This window comes from Borostomias antarcticus (assembly GCF_949987555.1).
Source record: "Borostomias antarcticus genome assembly, chromosome: 22".
Classification (NCBI taxonomy): Eukaryota; Metazoa; Chordata; class Actinopteri; order Stomiiformes; family Stomiidae; genus Borostomias; species Borostomias antarcticus.
In genome coordinates this window covers 11,636,798-11,664,269 of record NC_140255.1, presented here as the reverse complement: position 1 = coordinate 11,664,269, position 27,472 = coordinate 11,636,798, and the positions used below count along the sequence as shown (strand labels likewise).

General features: G+C 45.3%; 2 protein-coding genes across 2 annotated transcripts in view; both read right to left on the bottom strand.

The window, feature by feature from the left end:
* cpxm2 (carboxypeptidase X (M14 family), member 2) overlaps positions 1-12,932 on the bottom strand; it is a gene marked incomplete at both ends in the record, with an annotated part of 46,838 nt that extends 33,906 nt beyond the window's left edge. The window contains 3 exons of the mRNA XM_084456068.1: positions 9,512-9,576; positions 11,746-11,820; positions 12,731-12,932. Coding sequence (XP_084312194.1) covers positions 9,512-9,576; positions 11,746-11,820; positions 12,731-12,932 — 342 coding nt within the window. The remainder of the gene's footprint in view (positions 1-9,511; positions 9,577-11,745; positions 11,821-12,730) is intronic.
* Positions 12,933-19,372: 6,440 nt separating this feature from the next.
* The window catches only part of chst15 (carbohydrate sulfotransferase 15), a 49,109-nt gene continuing 41,009 nt past the window's right edge, over positions 19,373-27,472 (bottom strand). The window contains exons 5-8 of the mRNA XM_084456456.1: positions 25,304-25,460; positions 24,350-24,506; positions 22,716-22,863; positions 19,373-19,752 (exon numbers count right to left, since the gene is read on the bottom strand). Of these exons, the coding sequence (XP_084312582.1) occupies positions 19,550-19,752; positions 22,716-22,863; positions 24,350-24,506; positions 25,304-25,460 (665 nt within the window). The 3' untranslated portion in view covers positions 19,373-19,549. The remainder of the gene's footprint in view (positions 19,753-22,715; positions 22,864-24,349; positions 24,507-25,303; positions 25,461-27,472) is intronic.

Genomic DNA, 27,472 nt, shown 5'->3' with positions numbered 1-27,472 from the left:
CCAAAAAATGTGTTGGTGTGGACACTTTTATTTTTTTTATCCGGAGGGGGGAAAATGTGTTTTTAGAAATATCTGTGATCTTGTGGATGTGGCCTTAGTCTCTTTCTCTCATGAGTGAAATCTGACACCGCTGCTCTCTGTGCTGCTTGCCACTCGCTCTGCCTGCAGTCAACAAAAGACGGGCGGGGGAGTGAGAAAGAGACAAACCCTATTATAGGGCTGTAGGGATCCGCCCATCAGCCAAAAAGGATTTAGGCAATGATCAGGCGCAGGCAAGGCTAGAGGGGACGGAGGAAGAGGAGTCAGGACATGAGGGCAGAGATGTGGACTCGAGTCACATGACTTGGACTCGAGTCAGACTCGAGTCATTAATTTGATGACTTTAGACTTGACTTGACAACATGTCAAAAGACTTGTAACTCGACTTGGACTTTAACACCAATGACTCGGGACTTCACTTGGACTTGGGCCTTTTGACTTGAAATTACTTGATACTTTCCCCCAAACCTAGGGCTGTCCCCGACTCTGAATTGATGAGTCGAATCTGATTCGCCTATTCAAACCAGAGATTCGATGATTCGTTCCTCCTTTTTTTCTCCATATGTCTAACGTTAGGCTGAGGGGAGACCGCAGGAGTCAGGACAGCTGTCAAACTAACTCAAACTCGCAGGCAGCACAATAAAGAGGCCTGATTTTCTTGCTAAACATCATCTAGCCCACATTGTCCAACTACTTCTGATGCTCCCATGTTTTTATACAGTTTCCCATAAATCAAATCAAAGCTTTATTTGTATAGCGCATTTCATACCCAGAGGCAACACAATGCGCTTTACAGAGAACAAGGGAGGTGGGCATACGTCCCACCCCTACATATTCCAGAGGGAAGCAAAAAAAACATTATCATCTGGGGGCCAGAAAAGTGAGCTGTAAAAATTCCCTGACTCCTCTCAACAAGGCGATCGAGCAAGCTCCTGGAGTATGTTTGTCTACCGGCTAAGAACATTTATAAAGCAATAAATTACGTTAAATTTCATTTTCAGAGTAAGAGAGACTAAAAACGTCATAGGAGAGACATGGCAAACACTGTTGTATGTCTGTGTGTGCGTGAATGTGCCTGGGCCCAGATAGTGGCAGGGGTTGGCGTAGGGAGGTGGTAGGAAAAGAATACGGATTAGGGTGAGGGGAAGGGGGACTGGGCCCAGGTCCAGGCCTAAAGCCGGAAGTAGACTGGTGTATGTCTGTGTGTATGTGTGTGTGCACACGTAGCCTACATTAAAGGAGTAGTAAAGGGAAAATGCATGTTTAGCCCTGTTTTAAGGTTACGTATGATCATATACAATGGTTCAGATCAAAACTTTGACAAAACTAGCACTTTTGAGAAAGTCTGATAATTGCTCTACCACTGTTTAAGTCATACAATGGATGTGGGTGGGCACCTTGAAAAATCATTCAAAACCATGTTAAGCTCTCGATTTCAAAGACAAGAAGCTCACCGAGGGGGTAACTCCGTCTCAAGACCATACGACCATACAACGTGTGTATTCACACTATGCGATTTGTATTGACACTATACGATTTCTGTCAGCCCCGATTACGATTTCTTGGCTGAACTTCTACGACGAAAATATCTGACATGCCAGATATTTTGTCGGGAGGTCGTAGACTCGTCATAGAACGTCGTAGCAATGAATCGCAGATCGTACACCTTCTCACACTGTGCGACTTGCAAGTCCCGATTTTGCATACGATGAGCTATGATTGTCTGCGACAACCCACGACCACCTTACGACCTCAGAATCGTGGGTTTTATCGCACAGTGTACATGCGGCTTTACGGGCTCAAAATCCTATCTGGAACGCGGCATAAGCCCCTGATGTCTTTGAATTCAAAAATTCAGGCCCCTCCCTGTCAGACCTGACAACCGCCAGTCTTGGACACAACACAACAGCACTAATGATGCCTCCAAAAAGAGAGCTGAGGTGTCTGTACTGATGACTCGTCAGAAAATAGCAGAACCCTCCTCCAGTGGTGCGGGGTGTGCTGTGATCTCTGTATCATTTGGGCGACAGGCGTACAAAATGAGGCCTCGTGCGACAGTGTGACCTCTTCTTCACCGCCCACGTCAGCAGGCCAGGCAGTGATATTTACAGACAGTGAGTCGCACACCGGGGTATCTGGGTGGTCTGTGCCACGTCAGTTCAGCAGCGATGCCCTGAGATGGAGCTCCATATCCATCCGTATCCATCTCCCCCTCGGAACCGTGACCTCATCACTGGGCAGGCCCTCACCATGGATTATTGATCTACAGGCTGATGTGATCAGACAAAGTAGGCATGATTGATAGATTTGGCGCTTCAATCCTGATTGTGTTCCCAATGTTTTTCGACATGTATCATCAAATCAGATGATGGAGGCTATCTATACTATAATAGAGCTACTGTACCCTCGGCCCGTCCGCCCCTCTATCCGGACTTTCCTCAGACAGCCTGACAGCATTCTGCCACGGGTATCCACAGGGGTTCCGGACAGACCATGACAGGCACATATTTTTAATTAATTTATATTTTGGCTAATTTAACATAAAATACTGGTCCAAGCTATCAGCCAATAGAAACACTGCTCTTTCACCTGATGGAACCCACGCTTTGGGCGACCTGACCAGTTGTAAATAATATGCGCTTAACAAATAAAGATGACTATGACTATGAATATTATCCACCCAAGCTTGTAAACAATAGCCTTTCAGCTAGCTTGTAAACAAGCCATACAGACGGGATTTGCCAAACACAAAATGTTCTGGGGGGGATGGGGGGGCATAATATAATGAACTAAATGGCCAATTCCTGATTGCTCCAATGGGTATCAGAACTAGCAGATAAAGTAATTGAATGGGCTAAGCTGGAGTGATAGCAGATGTACAGTATTTAGATGGTGCCCATAGTGCTCCAATGGGTATCAGAACTAGTCTGGTATAAAGAAGCAGCAACAAGCACATCAAACACACATACTGTGTATCAAACAAGGGTTTAGAGGAGGCTGAGGAGGGGAAGTTGAGACAGTGGCGGTCTCTCTCACCCTGAGCAGCTGAGTGATGGCTTATGACTGACTATTCCACTGACTATTCCCTCACTAATAGGAGAGAAAATACCTGTGTGAATTAATTGGGTGACAGGAAGCAAAGTGACAGGTTATAGCTGGAGTGTAACTGTCAAATCTACCCCCATTGCCTGGAAGTCTTCATAATTAATGGAAGGAGAAAGGGCTCTGTTATCCAAGCAGAAAGCTGGAGGGGAGGGGGTGTGAGGGTCATTTATTTAACCATTTAATACAAGAATGATGTCAAGCAGATGTAGCATGTTCATCTCTGAGATTATTGCTCATATGCAAAAGGCTTTCTGAGGGCCAATGGGTTATTGCACACACACACACTCTCTCTCACACACACACACACACACACACACACATGGGTCGGTGCATTGATAAAGTAGAAGACCGTGTGGCAGACAGATTCTCTTTACCAGCCAAGCATTGTGCTTTGAGTATATATTGACAATCAGTTGATTTGCAGAAAGGTGCCCGTCAATGACATTTGCATGTGAAGAGACCATGTTTTCTCATCTTTGGAGATACCCTGTCCACGGCATGGGTTTCCGGGCAATGGCGTCATAAAGATCACCAGGGGGTGGTCTTGACTGCTCATCCTCACAGCAACAATGAGTATCTATGGCCTTAGACTCCACACAGAACACTGGTTGAGCGACCAGAATTTAAGAACAATTATTCTTTTACTACAGGCCATTAAAACAGGGTCAGCCAATGGTTTATACCAGACCCATGATAACCTCCAACACTCAAATAGGTTTTATGGTCCATTACGTACTTCAGACCTGGCTAAGGAGCTCAAAGATGCTTTGGGATGCCATTAGCATGCCCCCAATTGCTTACACTATCTTTAATATACAGACTTGAGGGGCCATTATTCCCCAGCAAGGACTGGGGACTCTTCAATCACCACAGATTGACAAACTACCTCTGACCACAGACCGGGACCCTCCTGTCTTCTGGGCTGGTATAAAAACTCTTGAGATAGTGTTCCATTTTGGGACTGAGATTCAGATTTCATTGGAATTGGAGTTGAATCAGAGAGAGTTGGAGTTGAATCAGAGAAAGTTGGAGTTGAGATAGAGAGAGTTGAAGTTTAGTCAGAGAGAGTTGTGGTTGAGTCAAAGAAAATCGAGCAGTCTAGTCTTTCGGTCCCAAGATGGCGGCGCCAGGGCCACATCACAAAGGACCAAGATGGCATGCATTTGCCTTGCCTTCTAGTATACAGTAGCAGAAAGATAATGGCTGCAACCCTCATCCAGACTCTATTATGAGGGAACCCCAAATGTAATTCAAACTGTGTCTGAACTGATTGAAACCTTCTTCAATTGATCAAAGATCAACTACAAGAGATCAATGCAACAAGCCTAACTATATGACCTGCATTGTTCTTGTAGTACTGGCATGAGGTGACTTTTATTTACAACAAATACAGAACTTTATTCACTCTTCTAGAGTTTCTTTACTTCGATGTTAGCAGTCAGCTATTCATTTTTGTATTGTTTTTTTATTGTCGTATTTTTCAGATAGTGATAATCTTTTAATAACCAAGGATGAGTTCAAAATTAATTTTTCCTTTCACCAATACTGTAAATATATTGGTAGTGAGACTTAAAACACCTCTTTCCGCTACAAATAATTGAGTTGGACATATTATCATCCTTTCATTCATCAATGTCTGGAACTAGATTTGCACATTCTGTGGGGTTTGTTCTGTCCCAGGTTTCATAACGAAGTTTCCTGGGTGACAGAAGTGGACCATTTCTTAATTGATAGTGGCCAAGTGTGACAATTGAATATCAACTTCAATATCACACATTTTGACTTTCCTCATGTGCTTGTAACTTCTATATCACACATTTTTACTTTTCTTATTTGCTTGTGAAAATGTGGCACAACTAGAGATGACCTAACCTGGAAGCTATACTTGCACTTTTTTTCTTTTTTTTTCCAAGGAAGTCTGGCTTCCAGCCTAGATGACTGCCTGGATGACTCTGCCTCTGCCTAGTTACTTTCTTCCTAAGTTTCAAAAACTCTCCCAAGACCTCAAATTTACAGTAAGTTTTAACAGAGTTTCACATTATGTATTATCCCTGCATGGTCAACCTTCATAATATCCTCTGCTGTGATAAGTGATGTAGTGAGTGATGAAACAGATCTGTGCTAAATCACATATTTCACTATCATTTAGCCCACGTGTTCCACACAAATAAAAGTGACACATTCATGGATCTGTTAAAGGGATACTATCCTTCGTATGCCCTTGGAATGTGCTGTGATCCACCTCAAGTCATGTGCATTTCATTAGTAGCTCTACTCCTGGCATCATCAGCAGGCAACAGGCAATGATACTAAATCCACATCAGAGCAGTGTGAGCTGAAAGGTGAAGATATGCAGATGTTTGCTCAAAGACAACTTTGGGCTTGTCCAAATGTAATAATGTGGCCATGCTGTGCATATTTTTAAGCCTCGTTTGAGTAGATTAATACATCCGCCACAGCGTCAACGCAGGGTGAGAGGTAATGTTTGTGTGCCGTGTATGTGTTTGTTAGCAGTGTGTTTGCTAATGATTCACTCAAATATATACTATTATAGACCACAGCGATAGCTTACACATAACGGCCTACCATGTAGGCAACACCTCTGTAAATATTTATATACTCTACTGATAGTCACGTCTCTCCTATGAAGTAAATTTAGCCCATGTTTATTGCACTGTTAATGTTCTTAGCCAATAGACAAACATTTTCAAGGAGCTTGCTCGATCATCTCGTTGAGAGAGGTCAGGGAAGAATTTTTACAGATCACTTTTCTGGCCCCTGGGTGAACTCCTCTGGAATATGTAGGGGTATGACCTATGTCCATCCCCCCATTGCTCTCTGTAAAGTACAATGGCCCTCATTTATCAAACTGGCACACATTCTATCGCACATTCCATCGCACAAAGGATGGTAGGACTGCGTCCACGTGTGATCTATCAAACAATCGTATGCCATCAATCCCATCGTACGAATGATCGGCCGTTGCTAAATGTGGCGGCTGGAATTAGAATATCACGCCCCTATATATTCTGGGTACAGAGGCCTCGCCCCTAGAGTTCACGACATGGACAAGCGGAATACGACCAAAAAGAGAAACTTCTCTGAGGCTGAAATAGAGGTTTTAACCTCTCAAGTGCAGTCTAAGCAACTGGTGCTTTTTGGTAGCCTCTAAAGTGGCATCAAAGGAAGCAGGAACAATGGTATGGAGAGAAATCACTGCTGCGGTGAACAGCGTTTCTGTGGCCAATCGAACTCCAACAGAAGTGTGAATTTAATTTATCCTACATCTTTACATGACAGTAGGCTATGGCCTATATAATATAGTATCATGATTGCTCATGTCCCAATCGTTTAAAAAAATGAATGGAGGTGAAAGGTCATCCGTGCTGTTTTTGGGCGGATCGTGGACCCGCCCCCGTGATTCGCTGGGGCGGCCGCCCAAACACAGCACGGATGACCTTTCACCTCCATTCATTTTTTGGACTAGGATTACGCAAAAAACTACTAGACTACTTTTCATGAAACTAGGTGGAGGGGTGTAGCATATGCCAATTTAGAACCCATTAAATTTTGCCGTGCACAGAGCCGCAAAATGCATTCAGGGACGGAGGTCTGTGCTCTCTGAGCACCATTTCTAGTTAGAAACCCAGGCACATGAACACAGAAGCAGTCAAGTCTTGTCTAAGAAACCATGTCCTCTGGATACAGGTACCTGAAGACCTGCTGTACTCCTTGGAAAAGAAACATGTCTTGACAGAGAGACAACCTGTGTAACAGTATTTGGTTTTCATCATAAAGCCACGGTGAACGAGTCTGCAAATAATACAAAGGAAACAAACATGAGGTTAAAGTGAGGTTTAATATTTTTCCTACAGTCTCATGATCAACGACGAGAGAGAGAAAACAAAAGCTTGGTGTTGGTCGTATTGATATTTCTCTGATGTGTCCATGGAAACCCTGTCAAGCATGCCTTTGGCGCTTCATTCTCTTTCAACACCTTCACAGCTGTAAGCTATGAGTTGGGACACTGTGTCAAACACAGTTTGGCAGCCCCCCCGCACCCTGACTCTGGGTCCACATGCTCTGAAGCACAAGCACAGTGTTCATACCATGAAAGTTATTCATGAATCATATAATACGATTATACCCAGCCGTTTTAATTAAGTTTTTAAATTTCATGACAGACCACAGATCCTTAATTCTGAGGAGATCTAGAGTAAATAATTCGGGATGCCACCAATATCAGATGCTGGTATTTGTATGTAATTGCGTAATGCTCCAGTGGATTCTCCTATATACACAAGCAAAGGTTAATAGCAAATTGAATAACAGATGAGACCCACTCTTTTATTATTCTATTTTCTTTGGTCATACTGCTTGGTAGAGTGTGTACTGTGCTGTGTTGTGTTATTGCACAGCAGACTATTAGTATGAGACAAGTATTTAGGGAGTGTCTGTATTTTTACTCTAGCTTTGACCTCCTTTCATGTGGTTTCAGTTAAATACAGTATATCTCTCTGTGCACCAATTATAACAGCTTTCTTAGCCGCGCACTCTGCAAAAGCTATTGCAACTGCTAGAATAATACTGTAAAATGGCCGTGAAATAATTTATGGCTGCGGTTTGGGAGAGGATGTTGTGAATGTCCTAGGCACTGCTGTGAGTTAGGGCAGAAATTAAAATGTATCCTGCTGATGCAAGACATGAGGTCCTGCTCTCTGATGGACAACGCCTCTCATTCATCAACTTGCTTTACAGCTCAGACTGGCCAGTTACTCTATAGGGAGACCTGGCTGGCTCCCAATAGTGTCTTCCTCTTCCTGAACACCTGTGTTTCTCATTTCACCCGAGTTGGGGAAGACATCCAGCAGGATAAGACTATACTACCCAGTTTGAATATGTCAGCTGTGACTATAAAGCCATCAGTGGCGGGCCGTGCATTTCACACCTAGGCCTTCAGTGATGTCCTACTTAGTCCGACTTCAATAAATACCTCTCATAATATCATCATTTATGACACCACGTGATCACGGCTGGAGAAATAGTATACAGAAACAGTGTTAATGTTTCTGAAACACACTTAGGCACGACTGGGCATTGCATCACCTCAATTGTGTACAAAACGGGCTATTTTCCAGCGCATTTAAAAATCAATAAACCCGCATCAGCAATTAAAAAATATCTCTACGTGGTAGGCTACTGTCAAAACTACAAAATAAAAGGGTATTTAAAATTATCTGTCCAAAAAGTTTTAATAAGTCCACATAGAATACAGGCAAGCTTTAACAAGATTGTACACTAAATTGCAAAATCGCAGTTTAATATCAGAAAGACACCAACAAGACGGCCACATCTTGGCGACAGCCAGCGACACAATGAAACACAATGACACAAGTCTCTTAGTACAACCACACAGCCGCGCCAGCGTGCCACATTATTTACATACATTGCAGGAGTATACCCTACCTAAAATACCATCTGGCACATGAGGATTTATCTGATCTATTATGGATGGACATGAATTGGACCAGAGCATTTTCACTGGGCTATCCGTAGGCTATCCTTCTTCTTGTTGTTGTTTTACGGCAGTAAGTGAGTATCCAATCACAGGAAGCGTACATGTCACGTTCAACGTGAGGCCAGCTAGAAGGCCTGCTATCAACAACTCGTGATCTGATTGGCTATCGCAACTGTCTATCAACTGTATGTGCCCGTTCACTTACATTGCACAGACGCCCGCATTGTTGATTCTGAAGGCCTCAGGCAGATTTCATACAGCCTGGCAACACAAACTAGCTGAATTCTGATTGGATAAAAACTCTAACTTAAAAACAACACGAACATGAAGAGAATATGAAGGATATTTTTATATATTTAGGGAAAGTAAATTCAAAATTAAATTAACCTTTATCAAATTATGATCATGATTTATGTTACGCCAGCAGAGAAGGCCTTGCTGGCCCTGACGGCCCACCACTGAAAGCCATACTGTATCAAATCAAATGAGCACTGTGATTGATGTACGCATTATCAAGAGTTTACAATGTAAATGCATTTTCATTTATGGTAAAATGTCAAGCCTGACCCACAGAAGGGTTTTAAGCAGACAGTCTTTAAATGTTAAATGTCTGATCCACAAAAAGAAGTGTAATAGGCATAACCAAACATGAAATGCTTCTTTGTTTACTAAATACACATTGTTCCCTGAAAGCAAGTGAAAGAAAGCACACAGACACATAGAACAATGCTGGCAGCAAAGACACATTGCTTAGCTTAAGCCAGATGTAGCAACATTAGAATTCCAGGCAGTCCTTGTTGTGAGGAGCTTGGCTGGAAGCGGAGGAGAGAGGCAATGTTCAGCACTGACCTCCAATTCATCATACTGGGTGGCACAAGGCAGCCACTGTGCCGGTGAGGCTAGGATGGACACAACTGTAAAGGGGAAAGTTCACATCTGGATACCAACGTCCTCTGGCGCACAGATAATGAGATTTTCTCCAACAGGAATATTTCCACCATTGTATCCTGCCTGTGGATGGGGAACTCTATCAGGAAGACAAACGATTTACTAAGGATACATGAACAGCAACAAGGACATAGATATGAATAAAGATAAAATACTTGGCTTCTTGATCCTGGAAGAAGCATATACGGCAGTGATGAAGTGCTGGACATTTCTGCTGGTCAAATACAGATGCCGGAGTAGTACTAATACTATAGATCACAAACAGATGTTTTGGACTGAAAATCCCCTGAGTATCATAAATGTCTGAGTGGCTGAGCCAGGGACCAGGAGGCTGGAAGTTTAACTTTAGACACACTGTTGCTGCAGTATAAGAGATGCAAATACTGTACTGTACAGTATGTTGAGGAACTGAATAAACAGTATTTGCATACAGAACAAAACTATGTCATACTTAACAAAGACCTCCGTTTTCTTATACTGTAAGAGTCTTAAAGTTTCTTTGACCTCAGCTTTCTTATAAGAGTCTGTAGGTTTCTTTGACCTCTGTTTTCTTATAAGAGTGTGTAGGTTTCTTTAACCATGCGTTCAAACCCACAAGTGTTCCTTGCTTGTTCCAGCATGCGTCACTGGGACCCACAGAAGCCTATGAACGTTGCTGGTAGGGTTTCTAAAAACTCAATCACTGTGTTAGCTAACAAATGTGTTTTGCATAAGCATGTTTATTCTGTCCTTTTTGCTATATCTATGATCAAAGGGGTAAAATCATGAATCAAAGGGGTAAAAACAAGTCAGAGCAAGCACTTGAAAGTCAAATTCTGTTATATGAGCAATATCAGTTCCATGTCAAAGCATGTGGAGCCAGAGTGGAAAGAAGGAGCAGTTACTTGGACGGAGGTGGTCTTTCAAACACTTGTTCCCCACCGAGGCAGTAATACGGCTTAGCAGACCAGGAGGAAACCTACTGTCCCGTCAAACTGTGAAGGCCTTCACCACTTTGGAATTTCATTAAAATTTCATTTGACAGCTCTGGGAGTGTGAAGAGGGGGCAGCAAGAAGGGAGTAAGAAAGAAAGACAATGTGGGGAAAAACAACTTAAAAGACAGAGGAGCAAGAGGAGCACTGACAAACTAGAGAGAAAGATAAAGGAAAGGAGAGAGATGGTGAGAAAGGAAGGGCAAGAGGGTGAGAGAAAGGGGGGCATGGAGAGATAGGGAGAGAGAGAGAGGAGAAAGAAAGAGACAGAAAGAGAGAGGACAGCCCTTGCTTGCTCTGTTAAGGCTCTCTGTCAGCTTATCTCAACTGACAGGTGAGCAATGAAACTGTGTGTGTGTGTGTGTGTGTGTGGGTGTGTGTAGTTCTGGAAGCTTCCACTGGCTGGCCCCAACAACCTTCTGTGAATCCCACAAATGAAATACAAAGTTTCCAACCCTTACTTCACAGACCCAGGAACCCCTCACCTTCAGTCCTTTAGACCTTTCCGACCTGTCAATCACGGGGAGAATAATGGTGCGTTCAAGACAACTCGGGACTCGGGAATTCCCAAGTTGTGAATCCCGACCCCCGATGTCATTGCATTCATGACGATTTTAACTCGAGAGAAAAAAGTAAGTAATGCAACTAGCTTACGTTAGCTAGCAAAACAGCTGGCTAGCTAATTTCGACGGTAAAATAGCTGTTAAAGTCCACACATTGCTATAATCAGAGAGACATAAAGAATACAAACATATATTGCACAATTACACATTGAATTACATGTTCATCAGGTATGTGCTGTTCAGTGGAGATTTTATTAACTTTATTAACATTTTATTAACCAAAGCTTGTGGGGCATAGTAACAGCAACTAGGAGGGTGGAAATTGCTGCCCGTCTATACCACCCTTGGTCCAAACATTTCAGTCATGCAAAGGCATTGCCTTAAAGGCATTAAACAACCAAGAGGCAACTCAAGACTACCTGGAGGAGAATAACCAATACGTTTAGCTACTAAAAGACAAACCCTGGGTGGCCGGGCCCGACCAGCGGCTAATCCCCCCAAACAGGTGATGGCTTTGTTGTCTTCAGCAGGGAACGACCTTCGCTCCGGGACCCCCAGCCAACCCAGGGATGTATCACACTGCATAGACACCTAACCTACTCCTAGCCAGCCGTAAACCCATCTGGGTGGGAACCGAGCTGTTCAACTGTAGAAAGTTCTGCTTCATCAACCCGTCTGGGTGGGAACAGAAAGGATAACGGGTCTCCTACCTGGGACGGCCTCCGTCTCGACTCGGCACCATTTACTCCCACGCAGAGTCTCTTCTCCAGTCAGTCGCGACCAGCCCGGGCTTTCGTTCCGTATTTGCGTTCACAGGTTTTTTCCTTTAAAGTTGCTAGTTGCCTCCGCCAGGTCAGGGATCACTCCAGCCGGAGAGATCACCCCTAGCCAAACTGCGTGCCTTCTTCCGCCTTCACGCTGTGTCCTCAGCGGAAGCACTCCCCCTCTTATATTGTTGCACCTTCCGGTGGACTATCGAGACACCGCTTCCCACAGCTCCACCCAAAGGCTACAGCTGGCAATTAGCTAACTCACTGAATATGGGATTCTAACAAAAGAAATAGCCTCAGGGGGAAATTCCCTAGAAACAAGGAATTGGCTAGCTTCCCCGTAACACTACAGTACAGCATGTCTCTCTACCCAGGAGCCACTGTAGGAACAGGTGTCGGATCCGATGTGAGAGTGCCTCGCCATGTCTTTTTGTGCATGGCTGTAAGCCAGCACCATAGATAGCATTTGTCAGGTTGTCACTCCCTCCCTCCCTTACTCCGGTCAATGTTGACCTGCATTTCTCTGTTGGCACCACAACAGGCAGTAGTCCCAGCACACCAACATAGCACACCAACATAAAGAAGGACACCAAAATCAACCCGCCAATCTCCACTGCCCAAGTAGAGTAGCGGTGAAAGTATTGGACTCCCACGCGGGAGATCGGCCCCGATGGGGATGATTTTATGTGACTATACCCCAAACCTCCACACGTTCATCCTTTCACTTATTCCAGATAGCACACAGTTGGTCCTCCATCGGAATCAGAGAGACAATCCGCTGGAGTGTTTCTACTGGGGGGTGTCTAGAGGGGCACCGTTGTTAAACAGCTGGATAATTTCTGCTGGCGAGTTGGTAGCGGTCTCCAATCGGAATTCCACTCGCATTCCCACGCGCTGATGCCCTGATCTGTCTCCCTTCCCTGTCGCTTTTCTGATGGTAAAACTAATGTGGACCTCTGTTGGGATACCGTCGGAATTCCGCTTGTATGGCACGCCCTCCCCTGTCCTTTTTCCCATGGTGGAACTCGGCTGGGATACCGTCAAAATTTCGCTTGCAACCGTCACTGGAGGGTAGTCTTGAACAACCTGGTCACTGATGACCAGCTCACGACAGGTCAAGTAAATTCTGGTTCAAAATGTAAAGCTGTATACAAACATAACGTAACGTTATCCTAGCCGCCAGCTACTGTGTTGTAGCTCTTTAGTTGTAAGTCTTTTATTAGTATAGAGATGGATAACAGTGTGAGGGATAATTATATTTGAACGAGGTGATGAAACTGTACTGGTTCAATCCCTTAATGGTGAGATTCTACCACAGATCTCCGTTTTCCATGTTCATTGATGCTGCCAGTGGCTAAATAATAATAATAATAATAAATTTTATTTGTAATGCACTTTACATTTCAGAAATAATAAATCTCAAAGTGCTACAGATGTGAGATTAAAAGCAACAGAAAATGTGTCCAAAAGGTACAAAACAAGAGAAATCAAAAATGATTAATCAACAAAAGGCTCTGTTAAAAAGGTACGTTTTAAGGCCTCGTTTAAAGTTATCCACAGTCTGCGGTGCCCTCAGATGGTCGGGAAGGGCATTCCACAGACTGGGAGCAGTCAAGCAGAAAGCCCGACCCCCCATAGTGCGGAGCTTGGTCCTGGGGGGTTTGAGGAGGTTGGTGGCTGCAGAGCGGAGGGTATGTGAGGAGGTCTGGGGGGTAAGGAGTTCCTTGAGGTAGGGGGGGGGGGTGCATTTTCATGTATGCACTGGTGGGTGAGGAGGGAGACCTTGAACTCAATCCTGAGTGAGACGGGGAGCCAGTGAAGTGATTTGAGGACGGGGGTGATGTGGTCATATTTGCGCACCCTCATCAGGATCCTAGCAGCGCTGTTCTGGATGTACTGGAGTTTCTGTAGGCTACTACTAGGGATCCCGATGAGGAGTGCATTGCAATTGTCCAGCCTGGAGGAGATAAAGGCGTGGACGAGCTTCTCTGCATCTGCCAGGGTGAGTGTGGGACGGAGTTTGGCAATGTTAATGAGGTGGTAGAAGGACGTCTTGCACAGCTGTTTGATGTGGGTCTCGAAGGTGAGGTGAGGGTCCATTTTGACGCCGAGGTTGATGTGGAGAGAGGAATGTTCTGGCCAGAGAAGGTGATGCTGGTGATGGTGGATGAGCGGACCTGGTGTGATGTGCCGACTAGAATGGCTTCAGTCTTGGAGCTGTTCAACTGTAGAAAGTTCTGCTTCATCCACACCTCTGTCTCCTCCAGGCAGGTGGTCAGTTCGGACAGTGGCAGGGGTGCAGAGGGGGTGGGGTTGGCTTTGATGTAAAGCTGTGTGTCATCAGCATAGCAGTGGAAAGATATTCCATGCCTGCTGATGACACGGCCAAGGGGGAGCATATAGAGTGTGAACAGGGTGGGGCCCAACACCGAACCCTAAGGGACACTGCAGGTGATGTTGTGGGTGTGGGATTTTGCCTTTCCCAGGGCGACGAGCTCAGTTCTGCCGGTGAGATATGAGGTGAACCAGTTGTGGGCAGTGTCAGAGAGTCCAATGGTGGAGTGCAGGCGGTGAAGGAGAATCTTGCGGTCCACGGATAGACAGCTAAAGTGGGTATTCGTGATTGAAAGGTGATGTGAATGACGGGACCATCATGACAAGTTTTGATTGGATAAACCGTCCCAATGTTAAAATGTCAATGGGAATTCCAATGTAAGCACTTTGGGAACTGGCTTACCTTAAGCATTTTGACAAATCACAGATTAGGTTACATTTTGACTGATGACAACATTTTTCACGGTTTTGTATGTGTGGGCTAATTTGATTGATATACTAGACTTGTGCTGTTACTTACTGTCATGTTTCTCTGTGTATGCAACTCTGTGCTTTGTTTTCTGCTCCTCCTGTTCTCGGCCGCACTCCCAGATTCCTGAGTGGATCCAGTTAGAATTAATATAATTCAAAGCATTTTAATAAATATGAGCATTGTGATTTGTCATTTGTGTTTGTCACTGGATGTTATAGAGGTTATGCAAAAATGTGGTTACCTGGTGGTGCTATGTCTGTTATTGAATTAATGTGCTGTAATTGAACATTTGAAATACTCTTGTTTTGAAATTACAGTATACAGTACCTACAGTAGGCCTATAGGTGTCAGTAATTACCCATTATATATTAGGCTATACTTTGCTTGTAGGCTATTTACCAGGTAAATGTTTAGTAATTGGGGGACTATGAAAGTTACCCAAAAAATGTTCAGAGTAAGTTAATTTAGCAATAGAAATCCATCATTGGGGGGGGGGGGCAGGGGCAGGCAGCTCGCTAGCTCTCAGATGAAAATACGACTTTGCAGTTTCATCACCCTCTCCCTCCGCGAGATCCAATTAAGCTGAGAGGACAACCCAAACAAAATCACTGAATTGGCCGAACTGCTGGAAGATTAAGCTTGTTGGTATTGCCAAATGTGTACCCGCAGACTTTTCCGACATCATGAATCATGGTTTTTCCTAGTTACAACTTTTCAAGCACAGAAATGAGCTCTCCTTTCCAAGAAACTGTCAACAGGATGTCCATTATTTGGCAATCTCATTGATAATAACTTTTTCTTTTTACGTGTCCTAAATTGTATTGACTGCAGTTATTGTACATCTTATATTGACAATGACATTTAAAAGATAAAGACATAGCAATTACTTGTCTAAATTATAGCAATATAGTTCTTGGTCTTCAGTGGCATGCAGTTCAGTGGTGATAACTGATACAATTTCATATGAATCATTGGGTGCTGAATGCCATATACGAGGTTTGCAGCGACTTTTGACTTCCAGGGAAATTGGAGTTGGAGGAGGAATGACTGAAGCATAACGACTCCAGCCAGCCAGCTGGCCCATCCAATTCAAACCAAAATATGCTAATTAGATGAAAAAGCCATTATATGGCTACATTCTTTCCATCCATCTTTTTCTTGACTTATTTTTTTTGCAATAAAAAATGAGTTTATATTCCTACAGTACAAAACGTGTACAGAGTTGTTTTTTCATGTTCTTCCTAACTTAGGCTATATGACATGACATCCTTGTATGCTTTCATGAGTGGTTTTCTCTTAAGTTAGAGTGGCTTTCTCTAACTTAATTGCCTATGTCTCCCACACAACTCTTTGCCATAAATCATTTATATGGGATGAACTTTTGCAAAATGACCTTAAATACTGTAGTAGGTGTGTGAGGTGCTGTAGAGCAGTGCCTATGTTTGTGTATGTGAGGAGAGTGTTGAGGGGGGTTCTTCTGGATGTGGCCGTTCAGAGTGATACTGTACCAAATGGGCAAGGACAGGGGTCCTAATTGGTGGAATTGCCAGGGCTGGCGCTGTTTAATAAAAAGGGACTGTATTTTCTGTTCTGTCTCTCTTCCTATAGTGTGTCTGCCCTTTCCCTCATGTGTCTTCCCAGAGAGCAGTTTATCATGTTGTCTATAAGCGCACAATAAACCCCATTGCGCGAGGATTCTGGCTGCTGCTCCCTATTTCACTATTGCCACATTGGTGTCAGAAGTGGGATCGGAAAACATCTAGCTCCCGTTGACAATCCCGACAGGAGCTAGCTATCTTTAGCTAGGGGGAAAGTGAGTGAGTTAGCCAGCTATCTAGCTCGCAGCATGGACCACTTTGGTGGAACGGCAAGAGTGAGGAAGGAGGAGGATGTGAGGGACGGAAAGGAAGACGGAGCCTGCAGATGTTTGGAAGGTCATCACCAAGGAGTTCGAGAAGGGTTTCACGCCAGATGTGGGGGCCGCCCGTGGGAGGTTGCTGTGAAGATGGCTGGCGAGGAGTGGGCACGAGGCACGTCCGCTGTTGCGTTGCGCGCAGGCGATCTTCCAGCTAGCTCGCCTTGGAGATGGTGGAGGAGAGAGAGAGAGTGTGTTGCGGAGAAGGGGTTACCTGTGTTGGGGGCTCTGGCTACGTTGCTCTCTCAGTGAATGGGGTGCCCTGCTCTGCTCTGGTGGACATGTAGTCAATGGTGTCTTTAGGGTGACCTTGTGCTGGAATGGACTCAGTTTGGGGCGGCACGTAGCTTGGGAGGTAGAGTGGCCGGCTGGGTTCCCCAGTTCGATCCCAGCTTCCGGAGTGTGCTGAAGTGTCCTTGAGCAAGAAACTAAACCCAAAAACTGTCTGCTTCTGGCTCCCCTCGGCGGAAAGACATCAGGATGGGTTAAGAGCAGGAGAGAAGTTTCATCGGTGGATGCTCCAACCATTTTGTGTGTGTGTGTTTTGCTGCCTACACTGTGTGATGTGCGTGTGTCTCACCGTGTGACAAATAAAGATCTTTGTTTTGCTTGTTGGTTTTGTTTGAGCCCACAGACTGTGCAACTACGTACAGTGACGGGCTAACGGGCACCACTGAAAGACAAGGGGACATGTTGACAGTGTTTGGTGTGAGAGAGGGAGAGGTAGCCACTCCTCGGGGGAGAGCCTGGTTTCTGTTCGCTTGGTTTCTGGTCTAGAGCCCGCTTGTATCCTGTCGGTCGGTACGAATTAGAATAAAACATGAACATACCAAACAAAGTAGCCTATTCCAGAAGAAGTTCTTGCCGCATCCCATCGTACGTTTATGGGTAGGCTTGTTTTTGGACAGTGTCCGCATACATCGGAAACCACAACTGCAAAGCAAATAGGCCCCAGGCTAGAGAGAGGTGTTCATCTGTCGGAAGCTTCAGACTGAATGCGGTGAGTGGAGACAGGAGCATGACACGCAGACAGAGGCTAGTGTTGTGGCCCACAATAAATGTGGAGGCCTGCTCTGTGTGGGGGACGTGCTGCAGTGGGCGTGGAAGGAGCCAGCAACGTGAGAGGGGCCTGGTGTGAACTGTGTGTGTTCCCCCGAGGGCGAGGAACTTTGTGGTGAGGGGGTAGTGTAGTAGCCATCTGGCAAGGACAGGGGTGCCCTAATGGGGGGAGTTTCCAGGGGGCTGGCCCTGCTTAATAAAAAGGGACTGTATATTTCCTGTTCTGTCTCTCTGCCAATAGACCAGAGCAATCATCCGGGAACTTCCATGCTATGGGTATGGTTATTGCCCCTATTTGGGTAAAGAACTTTGAATCTGAATGGCGGTAAGTTCAAATGGGCCGGAAGGCCTGGTCCCACCTCATCTTCACCCAAAAAGGGGGGTGTCTGCATGCGTGTACTTCCTATTTATTACAATTTGATGTCACAGTGCTCTGGTCTATTGTGTCTCTACCCTTTGCCTCGTGTTCCCAGAGAGCAGTCTGTATGTCATGGTGTCTATAAGTGCGCAATAAACCTCAATATGGGAGGATTCTCTCTGCTGCCTCTTGCCTTTTTCATGATCGCCACAATACTTTTAGCTCATTTGTCAGGAAGAAAGAGAGAGCTCCAAAACACTGAGTCATTCATTTTCATTTCCCTTGGGACCCATCCATGTGAGACAGAATAAGCTAAAAGACTAAAAGACTTTATGCTAAAATAAAATCTTAAAACTGTTATGAATGTCTCCTGCCCTCTGGTGTCAAGAGAAGGTAAAATACTGTGTACACAACACTTCATCAGAGATCTACCATAATACTTTGCCATACTGTAACATAATCACTTGCCAAGCATAATAAACTTAATTTAAGCAATGGGGGCTTTGTAACAGTAACAGATAAATAAACCTGAATGTATAATTGTCATATCATAAAACATACAACAGACATAAAATGCTGAAAGAGAATAATCAATGTATTAATTATAACTGAAAATCCATATGTTAATTATAACTGAAAATGTGTTAACTGCATCATCTAAAAGTGTTGAATTTGAACTTTCAAGTTCCCCCTGGGACACAGTCTCTGTGGTGTCTGTCCAAGAGGTCTTACTACTCATTGATTTATATCACAAAAGTTTTAATCTGTCATACTTTTAACTGGTAGCTCTTCAATGCATGGTAGACTTTTCCAGAGAGAGAGAAAGTCATTATGTTGGTTTGATTTGTGTAATTATCATATTCAATCTCAAGTCAATATGGCAATATCTCTCTCTCTCACCACGCTGTATGAATCCTGCCGCTGATGAACCAAACATATTGTACAGCTGTCTGCTCTCTGTGTCTTTCGTTTGATTATCTATTCACATCTTTACTCACAGTCAAACATCTGATGGTATTTCATTATGCGATGTCTTTCTTTCATCGACATTACATATTTCAGCCAGCAGAGGGTAGTATGGTAATACAAGTTCTTTGTACTTTCACTCAGTAAAGGGGTAGGTAGTCAGCCTAGGATTTATACAATTCATCAGATCATCATTCACACCCTCTTTGTTCCTTCATACCAATTTCAACAAATGACACTTTACCTTTGAAAAGACAGCACTAGACTCTGTTCCATTTTAAGTCCACTGTTTAATGTACATCTCGTCACAAAAAGGTGCAAAGTTGCCTTTTTGAAATATAAAAGGGGGAAAAAACAGAACAAACGAGTTGTGCTATTTCCCTATCTTTGATTCATCTCCACATCATAATTTAAGAAATAATTTAAATATAAGAACATTTAATTCTCATGGGCACTTGAGAGAGATGAAACAAAAAAAAGGACTGCTTGATGCGTCAGTGGTTTTTTTGGGAGATGCACAGGGGAATAATTTACATGAGCTTGGAACGGCTCTCCCAGCGGAATGAGTCGTTCCGAAGCACTTTGGCCAGCATCTCGTTAAACGGCGTGTAGAACTCCCTCAGGATCTCCTTGGTGATGGGCAGCATGGGGCCCAGGTTCTTGTCTGCCTGCCTCCTGGTGTTGGACGCCGGGCTCCTGGTGATCTCAGCCTCCTTCTGCTCCGTCAACGGCCCTGTCACACACAGACATGGAGAGAGAGAGAGGGGGAAGGAGAGAGAGAGTGATGGAAATGGAGATGGAGGGAGAAAGAGGGATATGGAGGGAGAAAGAGAGAGTGAGATGGAGGGAGAAAGATAGAGGGAGATGGAAAGAGAGGGAGATGGAGAGAGAGGGAAATGGAGAGGGAAATGGAGAGAGAGGGAGAAAGAGAGATGAAGAGAGGGAGATGGAGAGAGAGCGCGAGAGAATGGTAAACACTAGTGACGCTCACTCCCTCCCTTCCTGCAGGATGAGTTCCCTATTAGGCCATGTTCCATTAACAGGCCTCACAGCTCTTAGTTGAACAACATCCAATTACAGTACGTTGGCACACAGACACTAGAGTATGCGGTTTCACAGTGACGATTAGCACAGTGAAGCACACACCTCTTTCGTAATGCTTTGTGGTGGCAATCGCACCTCTGCTGGTGATAGCATCCCTTTGAAGAGGTGAGGCTGAGTTAGTTAGAGTTAGTTAGATTTAGTTAGATTCTTTATTGTCATTGTCATTTCCACCACAACGAAATTGAAGTGCAAAATTTAAAAGACATACAGAGAATAAATAAGACATCAAAAGGACATAAAAAAATAAACAATAAAAAACAACATTCACAGTATCACACATCCCCAGGGACTGCGGGTGGAAATTAGCTGTTAGCTTCTATAACCTTGTACAGTGCATCTCTCCCTATTATATAGGCTTAATGTCTATTGTACCTTGTCCCTGTCTTAAAAATAAATAAAAATCAATCAATCCTGGGTATTCTACCTATTTCATATTATTCAGAGTTTAATGCTGCTTTGGGGTAGAAACTGTGTTTCAGACGGTTCGTTTTGTTTCTGATTGTCCTGTATCTCCTGTCCGAGGGCAGTAGCTCAAAAAGACAGTGTCCAGGGTGTGTTGTGTCCTTGATGATGGATTTGCCTTTCTTAAGGCAGCGGGAATGGTGAAGGTCTTCTAGGGTGGGGAGTGGGTAGCCGATGGTTTTCTGAGCCTTGGAGATGACCCCCTGCAGTGCTGCCTTCTCTGCTGCCGTGCAGCTGGCGTACCACACAACACGCACACACACACACACACACACACACACACACACACACACACACACACACACATGCAGAATGTGAGGACGCTCTCGATAGAGCAGCGGTAGAAGGCCACCAGCAGCTTTTGAGGGAGATTGCTCAAGAAGTCTCAAGGAGTCTCAAGAAGTAGAGCCTGAGCCAGTCTGTGGTGTTGGCGCTCCAGGTTAGGTCCTCTGCAATCTGCACGCCCAGGAATCTGAATGTTGGAACCCTCTCCACATAGTCCCCGTTTAGGTAAAGTGGTTGAATGTCTGTTTTCTTTCTCCTGAAGTCCACGATCAGCTCCTTTGTCTTGGTGGTGTTGAGGACCAGGTTGTTGTCCCTGCACCAGCCGGTCAGACGCTCTACCTCATCCCTGTAGGCTGACTCATCCCCCTCAGAGATGAGTCCAACCACCGTGGTGTCATCAGCAAACTTTATGATGGTGTTGTTGGGGTGGGTGGGGGAGCAGTCGTATGTGTAGAGGGTGTAGAGTAGGGGGCTCAGCACACAGCCCTGTGGGGAGTCTGTGCTAAGGCTGAGAGCTGTTGAGGTGTGGGGGCCTAGTCTGACCCTACTCTGCGACCAGACAGGAAGTCCAGGATCCAGTGGCAGATGGATGTTGATGTTGAGGAGCTTTGGGGCAATTAGAGCAGGAGCTGACAGTAACTGTCCTACACACACACACACACACGCAGGCACACACACACATACACACACACATACACACACGCACACGCACACACACACACACACACACACACACACACACCCCCCCCCCCCCCCCCACACACACACACATACAAACATACATACATACACACGTAGTTCCCAACTACCCTGTGGGCAACCCACCAGGGGACTCACAAAGGATCGCTAATAGCCATCTCCTTCCCCAATTAAAGGGGAACGCCGGTGTCATAGCAAGTTTAGCTCAAATATCGCTTTCTCCTCAATGAAACCGATCCGTACACACCAACATTTAACCCATCTGTGTAGTAGTAAGCTAGCTCCTTTTTCCTCTGTGCACGCACCCCCTTTATAATGGAGGTCTATGGGCCTCTGCTAAAAACTATGATAAACATGCATTTTCAAGGCAGGAAGCGCAGGGTGGGATCTTACTGGTGTCATTATGCTGTCGTGTGAAATATATCGCATTCTCAAACCGAATATTGAAACAAAAGCTCCATTTGAGCCAGAACTATTTCGCCGAACGCACTACACCATACCTTTCACACTGTAAACTTCTGCCGTACATTGTAGAGAGCGCGAGCATGCGTGTGCACGGTAAAGCGACAATTGTTTACATCCTGCCAGCCATGCCTAACACGTCAACACATGGGGATGGCGATTCATTTCACAAGACTCCTGCATGTTTAACATAGTTTTTAGCAGAGGCCCATAGACCTCCATTATAAAGGGTGTGCGCGCACAGAGGAAAAAGGAGCTAGCTTACTACTGCACGGATCGGATAAATGTTGGTGTGTACGGATCGGTTTCATTGAGGACAAAGCTATATTTGAGCTAAACTTACTATGACAGCGGCGTTCCGCTTTAAGGGTGAACCCTTTACTACCGAGTGTGAGCCCATTGGCCCTTTCACCTGTTTAGTGGATTGAATGTGGGTTATACACTCCTGAGAGGAATATTGTTTGTCTGGTGGTGGGAACATTGGGCCGGGAGGTGTTCGGTAGCCAACCTTCTTTAATAACACAGGAACAGAGCTATAACTATAACATGATATGCTTTGGTCACTTGACCTTCCAGAGTGTGATTCTCAATGATAAATGAAGGTATATTTCCAGCAACTTCGCTGGTATAGTATCTAACCACACTTACAAGACTGGTGTCAAAATTCGACTCAAGTATACTTACCCAACTTAAGGAAATCAAAGACTTTGTGCATCGTGTATTTCCGATTATAGGCGTGGTCTTCCAGTCGGAGCACCAGAATCTGATCCCTGCTGAAGACCGTCAGCCAGTCCATAATGTACACTATGTACAGACCGACCTCCAATCTGACCTGCAGACACACAACGGGGATGGTTTGAGAGATGCTGCTGCTGCTGCTTCTATCCTGTGTTCAAGCAAGTTTCCTGTTTCAGGGGGAAAACAAAATTGAAAAGGCAACACATGCGTGTCTTAACAGGCTAGGGTACCGGGGCAGTGGGTAAGAGACTGACTGGAGGAGGGGGGGATTTCCACCAGCTCTCTTTTATCTTCTGCAAACACTTGGCTGGCTCCCCAACGCGCTGTGTGGGCACTTTGATTTGTGCCGGTGTCGTGGGGCGCGATTGGCTGAGAGCCCCCTGGGGGCTTATAGGAAGAGAAGGATCCGGAGTCGGGAGCGCCCGCTGTTCCGTCAGCGTGGCCACACAGACGGGCTGGACGTTCCACCTGCCACGAACATCTGGATATGACAACCCCCTCCCTCGCCAAGGCACCCCCGGACATCCTGTCTTCCCTCAGGGCTGCATCTCTAATGGTGCCGCTGGCCTGATCTGCTGCTGTATGAGAATGTATGAGAATGGTTTGCTGCTGTATGAGGATTCATACATGCCAGCTGATTACTGTAAGTGTGGGATAATGGCTACTTCAGTTCAATCGCCATTATTTGATACATCTCCGGTGTCCATGTTTGCTGACATAGCACAGGGCTAACTGGCTGTAATACTGAGTCACTGAAAATGGGTTTATAAACCCATTCTCTCAGTTTTTCGCCCGACTAAATGGCTACTCAGAATTAATGATCATCAGCCAGCCTAACAGAATCTCCTTTGTTGGAACAACTCCCCGCAGACAACAGTCCAATCTTACTCTCGGTTTGTTGCTGATTCCTCTTTATGTGCTGTCGTCTAATTCCCGCTCCAAAGCCTTTATCAAATGTGGCACAAGCACAACAGCTCGCCGTAATGCCCTGCCTCACATGGTCTAATAACTCTGAGAGATATCGGCCAATGGACAATTAGGCCTGCAGTAGGGAGGGAATGTGCCAGCTCCCAGAGGATAAATAAAGCCTCGCTGGCAGGCAGGGATGGACGGATGGATGGAGGGAGGGTGGAAGAGGCCCTCTGAATACCAGCCAGAGCTAGTGAAAAGGACGGTAGGGCCCCCACTCCTGCCCTCACCCCAACCACCCCGTCCTCACCCCCAGCCCCTGATCACTGTGGGGAAAAAAGGTGGCGGCATGCCCAACCCCAGGACTGGACTCTGTGCTCTGAGCTCGTCTCTGTGTGAGAGAATGTGACCACAGGAAGCAGCAGTCTCTGCTCTCGACGGTGCTGGACTAGGCTTGGCCAGGCCAGTGTGTGAGGAGGAAGAGGTGCTGTCTGGACGTCGGTTGACCGCTCCGTGGTTATAGAGAGTTGCCAAATCTGTTCATAGACAACATTCTGTAGGACCTAACATGTGCTAATGAAGAGAGGTCCCCCCCCCCTCTCTCTCTCTCTCTCTCTGCTTGTTAAATGGCTGGTGTTAAATAATGAATGTAATAGGGGAGGCTGACTCACCGGCATGGCGTTGTTGAGCGTCGTGTTGTACACACAGGAGCGCATCCTGTACTCCATAAGGCACCCCTCGAACAGCTGCAGGGACTCCGACACCTTCTCATGGAAGTCCTCAGCAGATTTATTGGCAATCCCAAAGTAGAGATAGTCTGAGTAGAGCCTGGAAAACAACAGTCAACAGACAGAAAGATAAGAATGTCAGCTCCCGTACCATGCAAATACAGTATGATTAAATACAGTATGATTAAATGACTGAACAGTGTGGTTGGAAATTAACTATAGACTAATTGTTGTGTCATAGGAAATTGCACAGCAATGAAAAAGGACCAGATAAACACGGTGGTGTATTTCATCCACACAATCCAGTCCAATGAGATGGTAGACACAGTTCACATCATAAAAATGACATCTAATTGAACGATTCGTTTCCCCATTAATTTCTTTTTAGACGAGATGGCATAGGCTGTGATTTGACAGACAAAGCTCATTAAAGGCTGAGCACATTCAGATATCCAGAGAACTAACTGCTGCGTTCAGAGCATCCTAATTGAAAGAGAACACCTGGCGGGCTTTCTCTCCCATCAATTTTTGTGACACTAAATTATGGCAATAAATCGTTTGCTACAACATCAACAATTAAAATAAACCAGGAACGAGATTCTTGCTCCGGGCCCAAATACACTGGAGCTAAATTGGTTAGTACTCATTTAATTGCTAAAATAAAAACTATTTTCAGGATTTTGTTAAAGAGGAGATGATCAATCTGTCTCAACAATGCAAAAATTGGGAGGTTTATGTGTAAATGTGTGGAGCAAACAGTACGATAGCACAGACAGGATGGTGTCTGGGGGTTAGCTGGAATAAGATGGTGTCTCGGGGTTTATGTGTGGTTGATTCGGTCTGAGATGGAGTGAGAAATGAGAGGAGTGAGAGATAGAGGAGGTAGAGCTCTCCCACCTCTCCACGGGGTCCCTGAGCATGACGATGAAGCGTGCGTCGGGCTGCAGGGCGTGGACGAAGTCCTGGATGAGGAAGGGGGGCTCCCCCGCAGTGGCGTTGTCATAGAAATAGACCCAGGCATTGTTGTCCCACAAGGTGGACGCACTGGCTTCTCCTGGTGAACACACACACACAAATACAAAGACACACATGCATACACACATACACACACACACACACACACACACACACACACACACACACACACACACACACACATACATAAGCAAGCACACACACAGACACACACATAACATTAGTACCCTGGAAATGCTTTGGTGAAGCAACCATTACCGCAAATGAATTTGGAACTCAGATAAACGAACAGAGGTCACAATGCACAACCGAAAAAACAACAACAGTGCAGGAAATTCAAAATAAATCAATTAGACGATTCACACATTCGCTCTGGAACATTCCAGCTGAGGGCAAAATACTGGAATTAATTTACTTTACTTTCACTGATCGCTGTGTTTTGTCTAGTTGCAAATAATGAGTCACAACAGACCATGCCCCAAGGGATGCAAGAGCAGTAGTTTCTCAAACAAGAGAGAGAGAGAGAGAGAGAGAGAGAGAGAGAAATATTACTCTGGATTTATTAGGTCGTGTCTACCCTCATTATCCTCGGCTGGGAGTTATTAGAGGGAAATCCCCCAATCTCTGGCCCTATATGTCGTCTTACTCTGGAGAAGGTCCCGGTAGCCAGGGTCTATCTAGCCTCCTTCATCAGAGAAGCGAAACAGGATATTAGCAAAACTCGCATTCCATCATTTATTATCATTATTCTCTTTGAGCGAATTTGCATCTTAGTTGGTCTGTGGTCAAAGCCTGTTCAAGGGCCACTGGAAAGTCTATTAAAACAGCTCATTTGCTCCATTGGGGGAAAGCCGGAGCAGGGCAAACAGACAGCCGAGCGCTCAGACATGGTCTCTGGTCTCTCCCTGTGGCTTGGCGTTGGTCTGGGGGTGAGCGGGAGTTTACAGCCCGAGCCCGAGATCCTCGCCGGGCTCTCCCCGGTGCATGCTGGGAATACTGAGCCAGGCCTTTAATTGGCACGCTCCTCGTTAGATGGATTATTTATTTAAAGAGGGAGACAAAACGAGACGGCACGCTAAGCTGCTCTCAATGCACCCGCTCTCCCCGGGTGAATAGACTTTTACTGCTACTGAAATCATTTTTCCTCTCCAGCCCGGCAGCTCTTTGGGCGCTCCATGGGGAGAGAAAAGTAGAGAGACAGATGGAGGGAGGGAGGAGAAGGAGTAGGAGAGAGGGAGGAAGGGGAGGCTGGAAGCGGGATGCAGAGATAGAGGAAGGAAGTTTGTGAGACCTCTCCACCCCAAAGCAGATATTTTGTGACAGAAAAACAATGATTCCATTCTTAGGAACTGTAGACTGTACAGGGGAGTGTTAGGACATTAGGACAGGAACTCTAAACGACTAATAATTGCTGACACTCTCTGTTAGCATTAACACAATGACAACCATGAGCATTATAAACACCACCTTCCACAACTCAAGCTGTTTCAGTTACAATTTGTCAATTACTACCAATATTTGCAAATACTGTCAAATACTTCAGTGAGCTTGATGCATCTTATGTCATTAGTTCCAACTGTGAGGCAAATCAAATGCGCCTTTACTTTTCAAATACATTCAAGGAACTGATCAGTGTAATTGACCCGGATCTGGTTGTGCCCTTTCAGTGTAGCTCAGTTATTAGTGAGGAAGCCCTACCTGACGGGGTCAAGCTGTTCTCCTACCACGGAGTAGAGGGGGGCTGGGAGCTCTGCTGGGTGTCAGGTCACCCTGAGTCAATGCCAATTGGCTGCTATGGAGGGCATACCGTACAGGCATTCTCCAGCCATGCACCTCTGCCACTCTGCCACGCACGAATCGCAAGACTGACACATGACCCAGGGGAGCCCCGTGGCACGTGGTAGAGGGAACAGGTCGCACTGAGACCCGTCCTCTGGTGCAGCAGATGAACTCTAGTAGCTCACAGGAAAGTGTTCTCATAACTCAGCACAACTCTCACAACTTATCTCGTCACAGTCTTAAGATACATTCGGCTTTTCCCATAATCATTCTTGAGTTACTGTACACAAGCATCCCAGTTACTGTATACTG